The sequence below is a fragment of the Acinonyx jubatus genome, chromosome D3 (assembly GCF_027475565.1).
Source record: "Acinonyx jubatus isolate Ajub_Pintada_27869175 chromosome D3, VMU_Ajub_asm_v1.0, whole genome shotgun sequence".
Classification (NCBI taxonomy): Eukaryota; Metazoa; Chordata; class Mammalia; order Carnivora; family Felidae; genus Acinonyx; species Acinonyx jubatus.
Genome location: NC_069392.1, coordinates 23,105,784 through 23,127,926, shown reverse-complemented (window position 1 = coordinate 23,127,926; position 22,143 = coordinate 23,105,784). Strand labels below are relative to the sequence as shown.

Genomic DNA, 22,143 nt, shown 5'->3' with positions numbered 1-22,143 from the left:
GTAAAAGTTATCTAGTTCTGAGGTGGAGGGAAATCTACAAATGGCATATAAAGGCAAATTTCCTTCACAAAGCTGATTTGGGCTTTGAGAAACAACAGACATGATAAATTTACCTTCTCATCTCTGAGAGCTATTATTTGTTTGGTATAAAGCCCTCACCTGACATTTACAAACTCAACTATAAATATTCATCTCTAAAATAGGGAAGTTTGAACACAGACTATTAGATTATATTAAGGAATCACTGTTAATTTTATTGGGTACAATACTGGCATGGTGGAGATATATATATATATAAATAATCTTTGAAGTCATTTTAATTATGGATACATACTAAAATATTTGTGGTTGAGGGGCACCTGGGTGGCTCAGTCGGTTAAGCATCTGACTTTGGCTCACGTCGTGATCTCACAGTTTGTGAGCTCGAGTCCCATGTCGGGTTCTGTGCTGACAGCTCAGAGCCCGGAGCCTGCTTCAGATTCTGTGTCTCCCTCTCTCTCTGACCCTCCCCTGCTCATGTTCTGTCTCTCTCCTTCAAAAATAAATAAACATTAAAAAAAAATTTTTTTAATATTTGTGGTTGAAATGATAATGTATCTGGAATTTATTTTAAAATGATTTAGGGGTGCCTAGGTGGCTCAGTCGGTTGAGCGTCCGACTTCGGCTTGGGTCATGATCTCGCGGTCTGTGAGTTTGAGCCCCGCATCTGGCTCTGTGCTGACAGCTCAGAGCCTGGAGCCTGCTTCGGATTCTATGTCTCCCTCTCTCTGTGCCCCTCCCCCGCTCATGCTGTCTCTCCTGTCTCTCTCTCTCTCTCCCCCTCTCTCTCTCTCTCTCTCTCTGTTAAAAATAAATAAACAGGGGCGCCTGGGTGGCTCAGTCGGTTAAGCGTCCGACTTCAGCTCAGGTCACAATCTCGCAGTCCGTGAGTTCGAGCCCCGTGTCGGGCTCTGTGCTGATGGCTTGGAGCCTGGAGCCTGCTTCCGATTCTGTGTCTCCCTCTCTCTCTGCCCCTCCCCCGTTCATGCTCTGTCTCTCTCTGTCTCAAAAATAAAAAAATTAAAAAAAATAAAGTTTTAGCTATTAAACTTATTAAGGGGCACTGGCAGGCTCAGTTGGTAGAGTGTGTGATTCTTGAGCCCCACGTTGGATGTAGAGATTACTTAAAATAAATCTTAAAAAACAAACAAACAAACAAACTTATTGGGGCATCTGGGTGGCTCAGTCGGTTAAGTGTCCAACTTTGGCTTGGGCCATGATCTCACAGCTCGTGAGTTCCAGCCCTGCATCAGGCTCTGTGCTGACAGGTCTGAGCCTGGAGCCTGCTTTGGATTCTGTATCTCCCTCTTTTTCTGTCCCTCTACCCCTCTCAAAAATAAATAAATATTTTAAAAAATCACTAGCTGTGACAAATGACATTTTTAAAGTTCTGACCATATGCAGTACCTCACATGGCACAGGGAACACAAGGATAGCATGGTCTGCAGCCTTTGGGGAGTCCCAAGTCTAGGACCAAGGACAGACACATAAACAGATAAGCATATGCAACATACTGTGTAATAAATGAGATGAGCAGAAGGTTGGGAACAGTGTAGGAGGTACATCTTCCCTGGCATGGTGGGAGGCAGAGGCTACTCTTTATCAAAGAGAGCGTCTGGAAGAGGTGGGATCTTGGCACATGGCTTCTCCAACTGTAAGTTTCCTTATGAAAATGTAATAGTAGTACAATCACAGGGTTCTTATTAAAGTGCAGATTCTGAGTCAGTAGGTCTGGGACAGGCTAGAGACACTGCAGTTCTAACCAGTCCCTGGGATGCAGAGCTGTAGAACTACGCTTAAAGTAGCCAGGTACTAGATGTTAGGGTTGGTGGAGTAGGGAGGGTATTGGAGGAACAGTTTGCATGCACGCACACATTGGTGAATTCCTAGGCAATGTCAGTGTTGCTGAGATAGAAATTTTATTTATTTTTTAAGTTTATTTATTTATTTTGAGAGAGAGAAAAAGAGAGAGAGAGAGAGAGAGAGAGAGCAGAGGAGGAGCAGAGAGAAAGGGAGAGAGAGAGAATCCCAAGCAGGCTTAGCACCACCAGCACAGAGCCCCATGTGGGGGCTGAAACTCACGAACTGCGAGATCACGACCTCAGCCGAATCAAGAGTCAGATGCTTAACTGACTAAGCAACCCAGGCATCCCAAGATAGAAATTTTATAGAAGGAAGGGCAAGAGATGAGGTCTGAGAAGAATTAGGTGGGGCCAGATAATGGACAGTCTTGTGGTCTGGGTACAGAGCTTGGACTTGACCCAGGAAGATGGTGATGAGGTTGAAGAGTGTGGAGTGTCAGAAAGAGATGTTTTGCCATAGCTTCTCAAGCTTCCGTGTTAGGGATTTGGGACGAAGTTTCTCCCTGTTAATCTGTGAGAAGTTCTCCAGAGATTGCATCCTTCATACAAAGGAGCCCCCAGAGGGTGTCAGCCGTAGCACCTCTGCAAAATGGGGCCTTTGCTGACTTCACTGGCTCAAGTGCCTTTTAATTAAATGCCACCTTGACCTTGTTAAAACAGATTTGTTGTTCCCTACAAAAATGCTTCCAACTGTGACCCCTAAAAAGAGTTTTTAAAGCTATGTTCAGAGCTTGCGTAAAAAAGCCAAGGGCACTTTGGCAGTGGTTGTCAAGGCAGTCTCTCAATTACAGAAAATGTTTTGTCTCTGTTAGCAGTTTTTGCATTTTAATGTCAGCACTGATATTTAGCATGTTTTAGCTTTTATTTCAGCTGTTATTGAGTACCTGCTATGTATGAAACATGTATATTCACATTGCCTCACTTAACCTTTGCCAGAAATGCTGTGAAGCAGGTGGTATATGTCCACTCCCCACCCACCATTGTTTAGATGAGACAATGAGGCTGGAGTAGTGAAGTGATCTGATGAGGATTACACCCTCAGCCAAATCGGATTTGAATCTAGGGCTCCTAATGGCAAGCCCAGTGCCCTTTCCTTCCAGTACTTGAGAACAGCCCCATTTCCTTTATTTCCTTGAAAATGGGGGCCCTGGGATGGATCCAGGCTACTGTTGAGGTCATTCTTGAGAATTTTCTTGGTGGATTGTTTGGGAATTAGAGTTTGAAATTCTGATAGTATGCTGAATTATTAAGATTGCCTTTTTGACATTGTGGAAACCAAAGGATTAACTCAGTGGCGACAGAGGGTCTGCAGTTCAAGCTGTTAACTCTAAGTCAGTCTCTTGTCTTCTTTGAGTTTGGGAAATCCCAAGCCCCAGGAGGACCGCAGGCTGTGATGGTATCCAGGAAGCATTTGTGCACAGCAGAACCACTCTGTAGGATGTTGGGCCGTCTCTGCGGGTGTTCCCAGCCCAGCTGTTCTCAGCTGGGAAGGGGGTCCCCAGAGTTGGGCCCTTTGCATGAAGCACTGCACCAGGCACCTTGTCCAGGCCTGGGGGTCTCTCCCAGCACTGTGCCCTCATTGCATGGGCTGAAGTTCACCTCCGAAAAGACACATCTGTGTGCATCATTAACACTTCCCAGCTAAAACAAAACCCCAAATTTTAGCTGATAGCCAAAGCAAAATTGAAATGACTATTAATAATTAAATTATGCAGACCAATATTTTTTTCACTTCTTCTCTCCGGCCATTACAATTACTTAACGTCTTTGTTTCACTGAGTCCTTTTAGATTCACATTACATTAGCATATGTCAGACTCCTGCTTCATACTATTCATTTTTGCTTTATGGGAGAAGTTTTGTTTTCCCAGCTAGGCTAAGCTGTTCAAAGATAGGAGCAGGGGTAGCTCTGGAACTTCTGTGAAGGAGAGACGAAAGATGGAAAGGTCTGACTTAAGATGAAGCTGCATTTGTGTAGCAGGTGCTCTCTTTTGACATGGATGGGATGTTAATTACAGAGGGTGCTGATGGAATCTTTCCCCCTCAAGCCGTATATTTAAACAATCTTCTGCAACACCTAGCACAGTGGAGACCATAGCACATGCTCATTAAATATTCTTGATGATGTGATATCATGTCTCTTCCAGTAAGAAAGACAACACAAGTTAATGGAAAGAATGTGGACATCAGAGTCACACTGGCTTAGATTTGAATCTTAATCATTCAATGGCTTTTGGCAAAATGACTCTCCTCTGAGCCTCGGTCTCCTCCTTTGTCCCTTCTTGGGTTCTTTTGAAGATTCAGTAGGTAAAGTGCACAAAACCCCAAGTCCAGGGCCCAGCACCTGCTGGGCATGGAAGTCCTAGCAGGTATTATGGTGGCCTGGGCTTTCCGCAGGGAATGGAGTGCTGTTGGCATATTCCCCGTCATGCAATTCCTAAATAGGTTATTCCTAACCTGTGTGTTATTTCTGTCCATTCCTTTTTTATCTGACTAGCCATGGGGCTCGGTAGCGTGCCTCAGCTGCTGGGGCGGCCACTCCCCTGGGGCCTGATGTGGCATTGCAGTCAGGGAACACAAGAGGCCCTGCATTTGTTCTCACAGTACAGTTTTACGGTTTCAGATCTGGTGGATACTCAATTGTTCTTTGTTTTTGGCAGTACATATTATTTAATTTTCCATGAGGAAACTTTCTGAACTAAATGGACATTTTCCTCAATGACAGATATATACTGTATTTCCAAAATGTTCTAAAGCACAGTTGGGTAAGTCATACTAATAACTTAAAAAGGGAAAATCATTCAGACCAAAAGGGTCATTTTACTGAAAACCTTTACAGTTGCACTGGCCTGTAAGGAATATACATAAACATAAGAAAGAGTCCCTACTGTCAATTTTATGATATAATTAGGAATCTGAGTTATAAACATGGGAAGAAATTGGAGGCCAGCCCACCAGTTACATAAATAAGATTGAATTAGGAGGTGGAGCACAGTGAATTTTTGTAGATGAGAGGGCTCTCAGTAGGGTGGGGAGATTGGAGGCATCATTACAGAGAAAGGCAGATGGGGCTAGACGAGTCAGGGCACACCAGGTCATGGAACAGCCTGTCAGGGACTTGGAGGAAGGACCCAGGATTGTTGTACGTGTGGACTGGGGAACCTGCTGCCGAAGTAGAGGAGTGGACAGGGAGGGACCAGGTGAGGCCTCGAAACTTCAAAAGCCAGTTGGTTAGATGGGGACTGAAACACTGAAAGCCCTAGTTTAAGAAGATGAGCCCAGTGTCCATTTACAGGATGGATCCGAGGAAGGAAGTCTGGGGAGGAGAGGATGGGTGTAGATTTCTAAACCCAGGGCATCAGGGTCTGAGCTGTGATGGCAATAGTGAGATAAGACAGGAAGGGTTAAATCTAAGATACAGAAGACAGAAGTTGATGACAAGTAGAATATATAAGGGATGGAACAGCAGGAAGAGTAAAAGATGCCTCTGTGGTTCCTTGCCTGGGATATTTGTGGTGTCCCTGAGAAACAAAAGGTCAAGTCAACAAACTGAGCTCTTCTTCCCAGAGACACAGCTGTATCATTCCTCCTGAACTTGGACTGACCTTTTGTCGAGTAAGGTGTTTCAGCTGTCTGTTACTGTGCAACAGTACAGTTTGGGGTGCCAAACCCTTGTGACCTAAGATAACAACAGCTTATCATTTCTCCTGCTCGTGTGGGTTGACTAAATTTCAGCTGGGTGGTTCTTTTGCCACTCTCATCTGGGCTTAGTCTGGTGGCTGCATTCTCCCGGGGGCTCTGCTGGGGCTAGAACATCCAAGATGACTATAGGCTTTTACCTGGATGACCACTTTTTCCAACAGCGTACTCAGACCTCTCACATGGTGGCTGGTTTTCAAGAGAGACAAAGTAGAAACTGCCAGTCTTCTTAAGGCATGAACTCAGAAGTCCACCACATTCTGTTGATCAAAGCAAGTCACAAAGCCAGCCCGGATTCAAAAGCAAAGGAAATTGATGCCAACTCTTAAAGTAGGGAGCAACCCGCATGTATGGGGAGAGGCAAGATCATTAGATCCTCTTTTGAAAACTGTCTACCACATTAAATCACCAGAAATTCAGTTTCAGAGAAGGAACTCTCACCAAAAGAGAACTACCACTGTGATTCATCAGGGCCATGTGGGGGTCAGGATCCTTAGGAACTCTTACTACCTTCCCCTAAAGGTAAAATTTCATAGGGGAAGAAAAGTCTGTGTTTACTTACATTTACATCAGGTCACAGTCTGGGTGACCTGATAGGAGACTCAGAGACATGAGTAGTGCCACTTCCAGAATCAGTATGACTGACAAAGGACAGCTAATGTTTAGAAATAAAGTTAAATAAGTACAGTAGAGCCATACTGGCATAGGACTTGGACCAAGATGGCAGCTGCCAGATCTGGAACAGCAGTTGTAGATAGACAGGATGGGGAGCAGTGCACTTGTGGTCATGGTTCATGGTTGAGAGAGTGGATGAGTCTACACCTAACCCATCAACTCTCAGAAGGATGTATTTGGAATGATTGGTCTTCAAATAGGACACCGATGGCATCATCTCATGTGAACTTAGTTCTTGTTCCCATTAAGGGAAGACATCAACTACTGAGACACCAATGTGAGGTCCCAGGGGCGGAAGATGGTCTCAACATAAGGTGAAATGACTTAAAATAAGCAGAGTCACCACATTTCATTTCTTCATTTCTGAAGAAGCAGATTTCACTTATAAGACAAAGTAAAAGGAGCCAAGGAAGTTTTCCAAAATGCCAGATAAGAACTTTGCTTCTGGTTTCTTTCTTTTTTTTTTAACGTTTATTTATTTTTGAGACAGAGAGAGACAGAGCATGAACAGGGGAGGGGCAGAGAGACAGGGAGACACAGAATCTGAAACAGGCTCCAGGCTCTGAGCTGTCAGCACAGAGCCCGACGCGGGGCTCAAACTCACGGACCATGAGATCATGACCTGAGCCGAAGTCGGACGCTTAACCAACTGAGCCACCCAGGCGCCTCTGCTTCTGGTTTCTTAAACAAATATCCCAGATCTGGTTAGAGCACTGGGATAGAAAACACAGTTGCAGTCAGGACTTCTTATATAAATTGCCATCTGAAGATATGTATTCACACTGAGCTTTTGCCATAATGGGCATGCTTTCTATCTTTGTCAGGAATTGATTGCCAGGAATAGAACTCAAGCTAACTTGAGCAAAAAGGATTTATTGGAAGGACATTGGGAATATAGTACAGAACGCCTATTCCTGTGTCCCAAGAACCTGGGAGGAAAGTACCCACTCTTGCCATCTCTCTCTGGAGCCCCATGGTCTCCCACCTCTGCCTCTCTCTTTCAGGATGGTATCCATTCTTCTTCCTCTTTGTGGACCAGAAGAATCAGCTCACTCCTTGACTCAGGTGGCCCAAAGATGGCTGGTTGTCTTAATCCCCACTTACAGAACCCTACAAGTCTAGTCCTCACAATTCACGAACTGAAATCCCAATTCCAGCTTTCTGGGAGAAAGAATCTGATGGGACCTATGGGAGTCAGTCAGAGGATGGAGTCTTTTGGCCTGTTCCCAACCAGCAGCAGAGGAGGGATAGGAGCAGCTCCTCTGAGAAGGTGTCATGGGCAATAGGTGGCCCTTAGAAAAGGGTTGTCAGCCATGGAGGCCCCTATGGAGGTATACGTAGCACCTTCACAATGAGGCCACGGTTATATCCAAATGTAATGGGTGGTTAGTCAGCCTGCCTGGCTGTTTCCCAATGGTTCCTTGTGATAGTAAAAGAACAATAGTTCCTGGGTTAATCTGAATAGAGAACCATATCCCCTCAGCCACCTCTGAAACTTTTATCTTCGTCAAGACCTCTGAACATCTGAAGAGAATGTTGCTAATTAACTGTCATGTGTTTTAAAGCACTGACTATGATAAACAAGGGGTCTGTTTGTATTTTAAGATGATTTTTTTTTAAATTGAAAGTGATGAAGTCGCTTTGGTAAGACGAAAAATGCATGACCAAGCCACAGGACTTTAAAGTGGTCTTGAAAGTAAAAAGGAATTTGAGAACAAATATCCTTTTTCAAATTGACTTTTCCTCCCTGCTTCTGGGAAGAGCTAAGGGCGGGACACGGTCTGGAAATGCACTCAGTTGGCCAGTAATGCTTTTGAAGACTACATGACGTGTCTTCTCCGGCGAGACTTGGAGCCACACTTTCCAGCGCGAGTCAGAGGGCAGTGGCACCCCTCAGAGGCTGGCCACTGTCTCAGAGGCTGGCCTCGTGGCACACAGAGTGTTGAGGGACTAGTGTGTTTGAGAAGTCAGTCTTTAATCTTACTTCCATTCAGTTCGCCAGACTGGCCCTATGAGAAAAGGGAACAAAACCACAAAGTGAGAATCTGCCACCCTCGAGCTTACTTGTGATCTCCAGTTCCATCTTCTGGGCCCCCATGGAAGGCCCTTAACCTTGCTGGACGGTGGTTTCTTCTTTGTCCCATAGAATAACCTCATGCATGCTGCCTTCCTCAAAGGGCTTTGATTTCCATGTGAGATGCTTATGTGGAAGTCTACTGTGTGCTCACCAGATGTAAGAGATCGATGTTTTAATATCTGGAATTAAACCCATTTTTTTGAGGTGGCTGCCTTTGATTTTGCCTTTTAACTCAATGAATGCTATTTTCGTTTTCTATTACTGAGCAAGTTGTTTCTGTTTGTGTGGTGAATGATGAAAGCCCTATTATATATACAGCTGGCCCTTGAACAATGCAGGGGTTAAGGGCCCTGACAAACATCACACATAACTTTTGACTCTCAAAAACTTAACTACTCATAGCCTGCTGTTGACTAGAAGCCTTACCGATAATATAAACAGTGAATTAACACATACTTTTCATGTTATATTTCTTATATGCTGTATTCTTACAATAGAAGCAGCTAGAGAAAAGAAAATGTTATTAAGAAAATCATAAGGAAGAGCAAATAACACTTCTAGTCCTGTCCTGTCCAAAATCCACATAAAGTAGACACGTGCAGTTCAAACCCTTGTTGTTCAAGGGTCAACTGTAATGGTAATGAACACTGTTTATTCCGCACACATCATCTTGTCAGGCCTTGTGGTGCTTACTTTATTTACATTATCTCATTTTAATTCTCAGAAGAACCCTTTGAGGCCATATTGCTTCTCATTCCACTGTGGATGAAACTGGGGCCAGAATTCACCCTGGGGTCTGTCCGACTCCAGAGCTCCCATTTGTGATTGCTGCAGAATGCTCACCGCTTCCGAACAGATGGCAGTAGCGACGGTGTCCTTCAGAATACTGCCTCAGACCGGGACGTGAGCACACAAAAAGCAAATCCCGAGCTACGGGATGGATGCCAGAAAGTGAGGATCCTAGAGTCCCTCCCTCTTTTGGAAACCACTTGTTCTTATTTTTCACACAAATCTAATAAGCTCGATGGTATTGTTGTAAGCCCAAGAAGCAGCAGATTAAGAAGAGGGTACACAGAGACAGTAGCACAGAGTAGATGCTCTCTGAGACTCCTTCCAGTTCCGACGTTTTGAGGGTTCAGCAGCCCAGGCTGGTAACCAAGGGGACAGACTTAACTATTGAAGTCAGACACAAGAATGTAAAAAAGCACACCAGGCTGGGGCCATTTGGTGCAGCACATTTGATGACCTCAAGCCACCAAGAGAAATTTAAAGTAGGTTAAACAGAGTTAAGTTGGTTTTTTTTTTTTTTTAATTTTTTAATGTTTATTTTTGAGAGAGAAAGAGAGAGTATGAGTGGGAGAGGGCAGAGAGAGAGGGAGACACAGAATCTGAAACAGGCTCCAGGGTCTGAGCTGTCAGCACAGAGCTCGACACGGGGCTCGAACTCAGAAACAGAGAGATCACGACCACTTAACTGACTGAGCCACCCCGGCACCCCAAGTTTTTTTTTTCTTTCAGAGAGAAAGCAAGAGCAAACAGGGAAGGGGCAAAGAGAGAGGGAGAGAGATTCTTAAGCAGACTCCATACCCAGCAAAGAGCCCAACACAGGGCTCAATGTCAGGACTGTGAGATCATGACCTCAGCCGAAATCAAGAGCTGGATGCTCAACCGACTGAGCCACCCAGGGACCCCCTGAGTTAAGTTTTTAAAAAGAAATAGCTAATGCATCTTAGAAAGGTTCTTTCCAGATAAAGGATAAAACTTTCCAGATAAAACTTTTTTCAGATAAAACTTTTCCTGAGAAAGGATAAAACTTTAAGTTTTCGAGTTAACCTTTATGGAAACTCCGTTATCTTGAATGGTGTTTTCTTTTTTCTTTTCTGTTTTGAGAGAGAGAGAGAGAGTGAGAGTGAGAGTGAGCAGGGGAGAGTCAGAGAGAGAATCTTACGCAGGTGCCGTGCCCAGTGCGGAGCCCGACATGGGGCTCGATCTCATGACTGTGAGATCATGACCTGAGCTGAAATCAAGAGTCAGACACTTAACCAACTAAGCCATGTGCCCCTTGAACAGTGTTTCTAATAGCCAAAGAGGACAGTGTGTGGGGTGCCTGGGTGGCTCAGTCAGTTAAGCATCTGACACTTGATCTCAGCTCAGGTCTTGATCTCAGGGTTGTGGTTCACGTTCTGCATTGGGCTCTGTGCTGGGCGGGAAGCCTACTTAAAATTAAAAAACTAAAAAAAAAAAGAAAAACAAGAGGGCAGTGTGCAGGCAGGAGTCAGAACCAGTGGTCACTAGCTTTAAGTGGATGTTGTTATGCAGGTGGGCTCTACTTTTCACTTCCACCCTACTCTCTTCTTTCACTGCTGCCTAAGAAATACCTTTACCCACTCACTCCATGGTTCTGGGTGGCTGGTGCAGAACATGCTTGTGCATCCAGTGGGCAGTTTAAATTTTTTTTTTTACATTTATTTATTTTCGAGAGACAGAGCGCAAGAGGGGGAGGGGCAGAGAGAGAAGGAGACACGGAATCCAAAGCAGGCTCCAAGGTCTGAGCGGTCAGCACAGGGCCCGACGCAGGGCTCAAACTCACAAACCGTGAGATCATGACCTGAGCTGAAGTCAGACGCTTAACTGACTGAGCCACCCAGGCACCCCCCAGCGTGCAGTTTTAGAGCATGGCTCTGTGAATACAGAGCCCTGGGAATACAATGGTGTGTGGAAGATACAGTTCTACCCTTAAGTCGTTCATGGTTAATTGGGGAGAGAGACACATGAACAAGTGTTTAGAATCAAGCGCAGCTTAGGCTGCTACAGGACTACACAGCAGGAGCATATAATCTTCTTTGTAGGGTAGAGGGGGCCTTCCCTGGGGGAAGCAGTGCTCAGGCTGCAATGTTAAGCAGGAGAGAGTATTCCAAGCAAAGGAAAGGGCATGTACAAAAGTCCAGAGACCAGAAAGCAACGTGCAGTGGGGAACCTTGCACATACACTGTCATTTAATTTGGCCTTCATCTAGAACCGGAGCTGAGGGAAAGGGGGGAGGGGAAGGGGAGAAAGCAGCACAGGTCAGGCAGGGACTTGTGTACCATGTGAGAGAGTTTGGACTTGATCCTGAGGGGCTTGGAGGGTTTTCGGCAGGGCCCCTGCATACCTCTCCAGCTCCTACTGTTTTTCCCTCTCTCTGTCATGGGTCACCCTCACTTCTTTTTGTTCCTGCAGAGGACAGCATCGTTCTTGCCTCAAAAGCCTTTGTCCTTACCCTTCCTTATGCCTGCCACGTGTGGTAAAGATTATTCTGGTTGCAGTGTACTAACCATTTTAGGGTGCGCCTAGAAGCAAGGAGGTAGAAGAGGGGGCTAATGCAGTGGTCTAAGTGGGAGGAGATGGTGGCTTAACCTGAGGAAGTGGCAGCATGGAGATAGACATGGACAGATGTCTGCGGTATGCAAGGAGATGGAATTGATGGTAATTGGCAAGTGACTGACTTGGGCATGACAAGCGTGATACCTTAGGCCATGGAGATTCAGGTGGTTGGAGCTACGGCGTGGTATGGTCTGACTTCCAGAGATCCACCACCCCACCCCACTGGAACATGAACTGCCTGGATTTGCTCATCAAACTGTGAGCGAAGCTTATAAGTTCCAGCTGCATTAATGCAACCCATAGCCTTGTTTACGTCTAATCTTAACATTTATGATTATATGCCTTGGGCTCTCTATAAGCTAATACATAATAACGTGCTTACTTATGAGCATAATAGAATAAATGAGACAAAAATCAGAATAAATGACCAGGATGATGATGATCAAGTAGTTCTTATTAAGAGCCATTAAATACATGGCTCGGGTTTCCATACACAAGGTCCCTTTAACAAACTCGGCTTATAGGTTACGCCCCCGCCTAGAGACACTTAACTCACTGCATTTGTTTAACCTCTAAAAAACCCAGCCATTCCCAGGCCAGGCTCTCACTGAACACCGGACTCCTACCGCCTAGAGCTTTTCTGTTTACATTCGCCACTATAGAGATTTGGTTTGTTTCCAAAAGATGCATTTTAACATTTGTGTGGTGAGCCACATTTGTTATATTTGAACCATGTGTGACGCAAGGGAGAAGGGTAACCACTTGGCTAGAAGGGGAAGGGTGACTCTTTTGGTTAGCAGTGGTACTTCCTGCCAATTTAACAGGAACTGGTTAGATGTTGATGGTGGCAGAAATTTAGAAGTGTGTGTATGTACATACATACAGAATCACGCATATATTTTTATATGCCAACAGGCTAATGTGGATGTAAACCTTGTTAAACTGGACCATGCTGTTTTCTAGTCTTTTAAAAAAAAAAGATTTTTAATTTCTTGTTTAAGTTTATTTATTTTTATGAGAGAGAGCACAAGCAGGGGAGGGGCAGAGAGAGAAGTGGGGACAGAGGATCTGAAGCAGGCTCTATGCTGACAGCAGGGAGTCTGATGCGGGGCTTGAACTCACAAACCGTGAGATCATGACCTGAGTTGAAGTCAGACACTCAATCAACTGAGCCACCAAGTTCCCCTTAAAAGGTTTTGTTTTTAAGTAATCTCTACACCCAGCATGGGACTCAAACCCACAACCCTGAGATTAAGAGTCACACACTCCACCGATTGAGCCAGCTAGATGCCCCTTTTTTCTAGTCTTAAATATAAAGGAAAAACACTTTCTAGGAGTCTGTTTGGCTCACTTTGGAATTAGATAATATATCTAGGTCTTAAGTGACCTACAAGTGCTTCTAGGACGAGGCCTCATTCATGTCTTATTATGTCTTCAGTTATATAAACTGTGAGGAGCCAAACAGCAAAAATAGGGGAAGGGCTTCATCTGATAGTGGAGTGATTCATAAGTTAATAACACAGATGGAAAACTAAGACCCAGAGAGGCTGATTTGTCCATGGCCCACAATAAATTCCTTCCTTCCTTCAACAAACATATATTTAGTATGTATTATATAAGTGTATTAGTTACCTATTGCTGTATAACAAACTACCCTAGAACTTAGTTACTTAAAATGACACACATTTATTGTCTTACTTTCTATGGATCAGGAAATCTGGACATGGTTTAGCTGGGTCCTCTGCTTCTAGGTTTCTTACCAGGCTGCAATCGTGGTGTCTTCTGGGACTGGGGTCTCCTATGAAGGCTCCACTGGAGAAGAACCTCCTTCAAGTACACATAGTTGTTGGTAGGATTCAGTAACTGCAAAAACTGAAAGTCTTGGTTTCTTGCTGGCTATTGGTTAAAGGCCACCCTCAGTTCCCTGACACATGGCTTCTCTGACATAGCATATTGTTTTATTAAAGTATATAAGCCAAGAAGGCAATAGATAGAGTCTACTAGGAAGACAGAAGTCACAGGCTCTTATAACCTAATCACAGAAATGGAATCCCATCAACTTTATCACATTCTGTTGGTCAAAAGCAGTGATGCAGCCCACACTCAAGAAGAGGGGATTCCACAATGGCATGAACACCAGGAGATGGGGATCATTGAGTGCCATCTTTGAAAGCTGTCTACCACAGTTGATACATATATTCAGGTTTCTTTATTCTCAGATACAGCTTTTTCTACTAGACAAAACCATCCGATTACATGATTGTGAAACACTAGTATGTTCACTGTGGTAAGCTGAATAATGACCCCCCCAAAATGTCTATCCTGTAATCTCTGGAATCTTTTAATATGTTACCTTGCATGGCATAAAAGATTTTGCAGATGTACTTAAGTTGAGGATTTTTAGACGGGAAGATTATCCAGGTAGGCCCAATGTCATCACAGAGGTTCTTATAACAGAGAGGCAGAAGATCGGAGTCAGAGAAGGTGATGTGATGCTGGAAGCAGAGGGAGGGAAGGAGATATGATGGAGGCAGAGTTTGGAATGGTGTGGCCACAAGCCAAGGATTAGGGGCAGCTTCCAGGAGATGGAAAAGGCAGGGAACAGATACCCACTCTGCCTCCAAAAGGAACAAGTCCCTGCTGACCCCTTGATTTCAGTCCTGTAAGATCCATTTAGTACTTCTGACCTCCTGAACTGTAAGATAATGAATTTATGCCGTGTTAAGCCAATAGATTTGTAGTGATTTGTTCAAGCAGCTATAGGAAACGAATACACTCACTGAAGGCACTTTGGGAAGCCCACTTATGGAGCTCTCTAAGAACAAGGGGAGGCACAAGACAGGATGAAGGGCTTCCAAGGGCTATTCCTGCCCTCCGGTGACTCCGAAACATAATTTGCCTATTGTAACTTTTTTATTTTGAGGAAATTGCTCTTAGTTCTCTTCAGTACTCAGTGGGTTAGTTAAAGGTGGACCCGGGCCTCACACACTCTTCACAAGAAAACAGAAACGTGGCATTTGCCAGATTACACTAAGACTTCCATTTTTAAAGCCTGTTGTTTATTATTTATTTGTACCTTAGGAGTAGAAACGTTAGCTGAGATGAAAGTACCTGGCACAAATCTCTCTTCCTTCTTTGTGTTTCACAGCCAGATGTTGTGAAGTTCTTTTGCTTTTCTTTTTTCTCCAGTGCCTGGAAACCTTGGCTGCTACAAGGATCATGGGAACCCACCTCCTCTAACTGGCACCAGTAAAACGTCTAACAAACTTACCATACAAACCTGCATCAGCTTTTGTCGGAGTCAGAGGTTCAAGGTAATGGCTCTATGGCTGTATATCTATAGAAAAGCATGAAAATATAAATGCATTCTGCTGAGATAACTTAAAAATATATATACTTTTTAAAAAAAAGTATCAAACCGTATGACTACTTTTCTGCCAAGGAGGAGCTGGAGGAGGAATGGGGCTTGGCATTCAGGAGCGTGAAGTAGCATACTTGTCTAAAGATGGGGAGAGAAAAGAGAGGAAAATCTCAATATTTGCATCCCTATGACAGAATTATGTATTTCCTTGTGCCCTTGAATGTTATGAGCAGGGACATCTCTGGCTCCACGGGGGTTCTGGGAATAGGCCAAGGTAGTGGTTATTTCCTTGCTATGTTATGGGCCCTTGCCTGGATAAAATATTTTCTTTTCTTTCTGTCCTTTCCTCTATCTAAAATTCACTCCTTAGCTGTTAAGGTTCAATAATGCTATTGTTTGCTATATCTTTCCTTCCTTCTTTCCTTTTTCTTTCTTTTCTTTTGTCCTTCATTAATAATTCAGTGAAAAAGCCATTCATCAGGTCCAAGCAAGGAGAGTAGCCTGGCAAGGTCAGGGCTTTTGTGAGGCAGGTGGCTTAGAAAGGCAATTGGCCTAACATGATGGAGTGATTGGTTGCTTGCAAAAGGATTGAGCATACAAGTTAACATATTAAAGATAATGGGAGCCAGGTTCCTCACTATTGGCAAAGGGAGCCAGGGAAAACCAAAATAAAGCCTAGACTGTCAGATGGGGATTGAAGTTATTAGTATATATTTTATGGCTTGGATATACATAGAGAGAGCTATGGAAATAAATATAAACATGTTAGTAGGTCTGTGTGTGTATGTATATACATATATATTCCTTATCTCTGTCCACTGAGAGGACCTCAAACAGTGACACAGTGATAGCACAGAGCACACTTAGTCCTCAGATCTTGGTTTCTAGATATTGTTCTCCATTACATCAAAACTAGGACTCCTTGGGGTGCCTGGGTGCCTCAGTCAGTTAAGCGTCTGACTCTTGATTTTGGCTCAGGTCATGATCCCAGGGTCATCAGATCGAGCCCCATGTCAGGCTCTGTGCTGAGCATGGAACCTGCTTAAGATTCTTTATTGCTCGCTCTCTCTCTCTCTCTCTCTCTCTCTCTCCCCCTCCCTCTAAACAACAACAACAACAAAACAAAAAATAAATTAAAAAAAGAACTAGGGTTGCTTGGAGAAAATTGCTAATTCTAGAGCTGATCCTGAGAAAGTGCAAGAGGGGTCTGAAGCATGTTGTACAAGAAAGTAAGGAGGGGCCCCTGGGTGGCTCAGTTGGTTAAGCGTCCAAATTCAGCTCAGATCATGATCTCATGGTTCATGAGTTCAAGTCCCACCTTGGGCCCTCTGCTGTCAGTGCAGAGCCCACTTCAGATCCTCAGTCCACCTCTTTCTCTGCCCTTCCACTGCTCTCTCTCTCTCAAAAATAAACATAAAAGAAAAAAAAAAGTAAGGAGTTATAGGGCTAGTCAAAAGGTCACAGAAACCAACTGGAAGGGTCTCCATGGTCCAAATCTAACATACATTGAGCTTCAAACAAATAATTATAATAATAAATATACCTCATGGAATAAAATAAGAATCCACAAATCCACACTGATATACATAAGTAAACAAATGAGGAGAAGAAAGGCATTTTCTTATAGGAGAATGGCAGCTAAGAAATGTAGATTATATGACAGAATTAGAAAATTCTCCATTTGGCAACCGTCATAGTAATAATTAATTCAGAGAACAAATATCAGGGTTTGCAGATATCCCATGACTTTATCTACTACTGGGTGAAAGTTGCATGAGGAACAGGGTATTTACATAGCCTCAAAGATTGCCCCACGAAATACTCTAAAGGGAAAACAAGTAATTCTGCTGTGCAGAGAACTGGCATATACTCCTTACTCAAGTGATCAAAGTTAGTATCACCCGTTATAGGGAAACTAAACATTCTATCCCACCTGACCTATCAAGAGCATAACATCACTTTGGTGATATTTCTGCCCAAAATTCATAATATGAATCTAATGATGATGAAACGTTAGGCAAATCTGAAACAAGGGACATTCCGCAAGGTGACTAGCCTCTATTCTTCAAAACTGTCAAAGTCACAACGGTCAAAAAAGGACTGACAAACTGTTCTTAATGGGAGCATTAAACTGAAGAGACCTGACAACTAAGTACCTCTGTGATCCTGGATTAGATCCTTTTCTACAAAGGATATGATTCAGGCAGTTGCCGACTTGAATGTAGATTTCTAAGTAAAAGTGATAAGGAAGTTCTTTGTATTATTATTATAACTTTTTTGTAGGTTTGAAACTATTCCAGAATAAAAATACAGCCAAAGTACTTGAGAAAACACAACACCCATTAATGATAAAAGTCATCAGCAAACTAGGAATAGAATGGAACTTCCTCAACTGATTAAGAGCAGCTATCGAGAAATCTATAGCTAACATTATATTCAGTGGTAAAAGGTTTATTAAGTGCTTTCTACTTAATAAAATCAGGAAAAAATAGCGATGCCCATACTCACCTCTTTTTTTTTTGTTTTTCTTTTTTCTTTTTTAATGCTTATTTATTTTTGAGAGAGCACAAGAGCACAGGGGAGGGGCAGAAAAGGAGTGCGGGGACAGAGGATCCAAAGTGGTCTCTGTGCTGACAGCAGAGAACCCAATGCAGGGCTTGAACTCATGAACCATGAGATCATGACCTGACCTGAAGTCAGACACTTAACTGAGCCACCCAGGTGCCCGCTCCCCATACATCTTTTTAACACAGTACTGGAGATCCTTGCCAATGAAATAAAGCAAGAAAAAGAAAAGGCATGTAGGTTGGAAAGGAGGAAATAATTTTTTTTTAATTTATGGACAACATGATCATGTATGTAGACAATTCTACATAAGAGCTATTACAAATAATAAGTAAAGTTATCCAGGTTGCACATTACAAGGCCATATACAAAAGTCAGTTGCATTTCTATGTATCAGCAGTGAACAATTGGAAAATAAAAATTTTAAATTCCATTTACAATAGCATAAATAACTTCAGAATTAACAAATGATATTAAAGACCTATATACCAAATACTACATAATATTGCAAGAGTAAATTAAAGAAGACATAAATAAATATAAATACAGACATTGTTCATGGATTAGAAGACTCAATATTGTTAAAATGTCAATTTTTCCCAGATCTATAGATTCAATGCAATCCCAATCAAAATCATAGTGGGTTTTTTTGTTTGTTTGTTTGTTTTTTAGGAGTGCCTGGGTGGCTCAGTTGGTTAAGCGTCCAACTTTGGCTCAGGTCATGATCTCACAGTTTGTGAGTTCAAGCCCCACATCAGGCTCTGTGCTGACAGCTCAGAGCCTGGAGCCTGCTTTGGATTCTGTGTCTCCCTCTCTCTCTGCCCCTCCTGCTTGCACTCTGTCTGTCTCTCGCTCTCAAAAATAAATAAACATTAAAAAAATTAAAATTATAGTTTTTTTTAATTTGTTAAGCTGATCTTAAAATTACATGGAAAGGCAGAGTACATAGAATAACTAAAATAATTTTTAAAAAGGTCAACTTTTAAGACCTAATCCTGCCTGATCTTAAGACTTTCTAGAAAGCTATAGTAATGAAGAGAGTAGTATTGGCATGAGAATAGTTATATAGATCAGGAGTTAGCAGACAGTGGTATGTAGACCAAATTCTACTACCTACCTACTTTTGTAAATAAAGTTTAATGAAACATAGCCACGCCCATTGTCTATGCCTGTTTTCATGCTACAATAGCAAAGTTAAGTAGTTGAGAAAAAACTGTCTGGCCCTCAAAGCCAGAAATGTTTACTATCTGACTTTTTATGAAAGAAAAAGGTTTTCAACTCCTGCTATAGGTATCAGTGAAACCAAATAGAGTCCAGAAATAGACTTGCACTTACATGAACAGTTGATATTCAACAGAGATAAAGGATGGTCTTTCAACAAATAGTTCTGGAGGGGTGCCTGAGTGGCTCAGTCGGTTAAGCATCTGACTCTTGATTTCGGCTCAGATCATGACCTCACCATTGTGAGACTGAGCCTCATGTCGGGCTCTGCCCTGGGCATGGAGACTGCTTAAGATTCTCTCTCTCTCTCTCTCTCTCTCTCTCTCTCTCTCTCTCTGCCCCTCCCCCACTTGCATGCATCTGCTGTCTTGCTCTCAAAAAAAAAAAAAATAGTTCTGGAGAAAAACAGGAGCTCCTCATGAAGAAAAATGAACCTCTATGTTCAGATCATACCGAAGACCAAAGTTAACTTTAAATTATACTACTGAGAAAAGAGCTATGGTACTAGCATAAGGATGGATATATAGACCAATGGAATTGAAGTTGAAGTCCAGAAATAAGCCCACACATTTATTCATGGTCAGTTGAGTTTTTAAAGGGTGCCAAGATCATTCGATGGGAAAGAATAATCTTGTCAACACATAGTGTTGGGACAATTGGATAGCCACATGGAAAAGAATTAACCTCACTCTCTATATAAAAATTAACTAAAAATGAGCCAAAGACCTAAATGTAACTAGATCTAGCTTTAGAAGGAGCTCTTGGGGGTGTCTGGGTGACTTAGTCAGTTGAGCGTCCAACTTGATTTTGGCTTAGGTCATGTCATGATCTCAGGGTCATGGGATCGAGCCCTGCGTCAGGCTGCACTGGGCGTAGAGCCTATCTGGGATTCTCTCTTTCTCGTTCTGCTCCTCTCCCCTGCTCACGCTCTCTCTCTCTAATTAAAAAATAAATAAAAAATAATAGAAGGAACTCTTAGAAGGAAACATAAGTATAAATATTCATGACTTTAGTATTAGGCAATGGTTTTTTAGTTATGATAACAAAAGCACAGGCAACCAAAGAAAAAGTAAATTGGACTTCATCAAAATTTACAACTTTTGTGTGTCAGGAACACTACTGACACTATTAAGAAAATGAAAAAACAACTTACAGAATGGGAGAAAATATTTGTGAATCATTTATCTGAATAAGGATTTAATGTCCAAAATATGTAAAGATCTCTTATAAGTTGACAATAAAAGGACAACTCAATTAAAAAATAGGCAAATGATTTAAATAGACATTTCTCTATAGAAGATACAAATGGCCAAGAAGCACATGAAAATGTGCTCATATCATTAGTCTTTAGGAAATGCAAATCAAAAGCATAATGAAATAATACATCACACAAGAAATAACCTTGAATGGTTGTAGTTAAAAAAAATTTTTTTTGAGGACAAAAACAAGCATTGGTGAGGATGTGGAGAAATTGGAGCCCTCATACATTGCTGGTGGAAATGTAAAATAGTACAGCTGCTATGGAAAACAGTTTGGCAGTTTCTCAAAAAGTTAAACATAACCTCATAACCCAGCAATTCCTCTCCTATACGTAAACCCAAGAGAATTGAAAACATAAGTTCACACAAAACCTTGTACATGAGTGTTCATAGCAGCATTATTATAAACTCAGTGTCCATTAACTGATGAACAGATGAATAAACTGTGGTATATCCATACTGTGGAATACTACTCAGCAACAAAAAGAAGATACAGTAAGATATACTGATACACACAACAATATCGATGAACTGCTAAAACGCTATGCTAATTAAGAGAAGTTAAACACAAAAGACTACATGCTCAACTCAAGATGGATCTTAGGTCTAATTAAAATGTAAAATGATAAAACTTGAGGAAACGAGGGGAGAAAATGTTCATGACCAGGGTTTACCTGGATTTAGGCAGAAAGTTCTTAGGTGTGACAGCAAAAGCATGATCCATAAAAGAAAAAAATGGGTAAATTTTACTTTGGACTTCACTGAAATTAAAAATGTTTTGCTCTGTGAAAGACATTTTTAAAAGCATGAAAAGATAAGCCATAGCCTGGAAGAAAATATTTGCAAATCATATATACAGCAAAGGACTTATATGCAGAATGCATACACAAACTCTAAAAACTCATAGTAAAAAAAAAACAAAACCAATTTTTAAAAATGGGCAAAAGACTTGAACAGATACTTCACCAAAGACGATATAGAAATGGCAAATAAGCACATGAAAAGACATTCAACATCATCAACCACTAGGGTAATGCGGAAGAAACCCACTACACATCTATTAGAATGGCTAAAATAAAATATACTGACAATAACATGTGTTGACAAGGATATGGGGTAACTAGGACTCATACATTGTTGTTGCAAATGTAAAATGATACAATCTCTCTGGAAAACATTTTGGTAGTTTCTTATAAACATACACTTACCATATAACCCAGGATTCCTATTCCTAGGTATTTACTCTGGAGAAATGAAAGTTTATGCTCACATAAAACTACATACAAATGTTTATAGCAACTCAATCCATAATCATGAAAAACTAGAAACAACCCAATGGATTAACAAACAGCAGTATATCTATGCACTGGACTACTTACTACTCAGCCGTAAAAAGGAGTGAACTACTGATACATGTGTCAGTTTGGATGAATCTCAAAGACGTTGTGCTGAGTGGAAAGCCAGTCTCAAAAGGTTACATACTATATGATTCTATTTATGTGATATCTTAGTCCATTCTGGCTGTGGTACCAAACTTACCATAGACTGGGTAAACAAACATTTGTTTCTCATAGTTCTGGAGGCTAGAAGTAAAAGACCAAGCTTGTTGGCAGATTTGGTGTTTGGTGAGATATTGTCTCCCGGTTCAGAGATGGCCGTCTTCTTGCTGTATCTTCACATGGCAGAAGGGCCTTGGGAGCTCTGTGGGGTCTCTTTTATAAGAGCACTAATCCCATTCATGAGGGTCTGTGCTCTCATGACTCAATCACCTACCAAAGGCCCTACCTCCAACTACTATCATAGTGGGAGTTAGGATTTCAACATATGACTTTTGGAGGGACGTAAACATTCAGTCTTAGTGTGCAATATTCTTGAAAAAGCAAAACCATAGTAACAGCAAACTCGTAGGTAGCTGCCAAGGTTTGTTTATAGGAAGGAGAACTATAAAGTGGCAGGTTCAGGATAGGAAAGTTATTGGGGGTGGTGTGCCTGTTCTGTATCCTGATTGTTGTGATTGCACAGA

General features: G+C 42.2%; 1 protein-coding gene across 2 annotated transcripts in view; it reads left to right on the top strand.

Annotated features, from left to right (window-relative positions):
• KREMEN1 (kringle containing transmembrane protein 1) overlaps positions 1-22,143 on the top strand; it is a 72,043-nt gene that overhangs the window by 29,707 nt on the left and 20,193 nt on the right. For both annotated transcript variants that reach the window (XM_027050914.2, XM_027050915.2), the window contains exon 4: positions 14,904-15,028. In XM_027050914.2, coding sequence (XP_026906715.2) covers positions 14,904-15,028 — 125 coding nt within the window. The remainder of the gene's footprint in view (positions 1-14,903; positions 15,029-22,143) is intronic.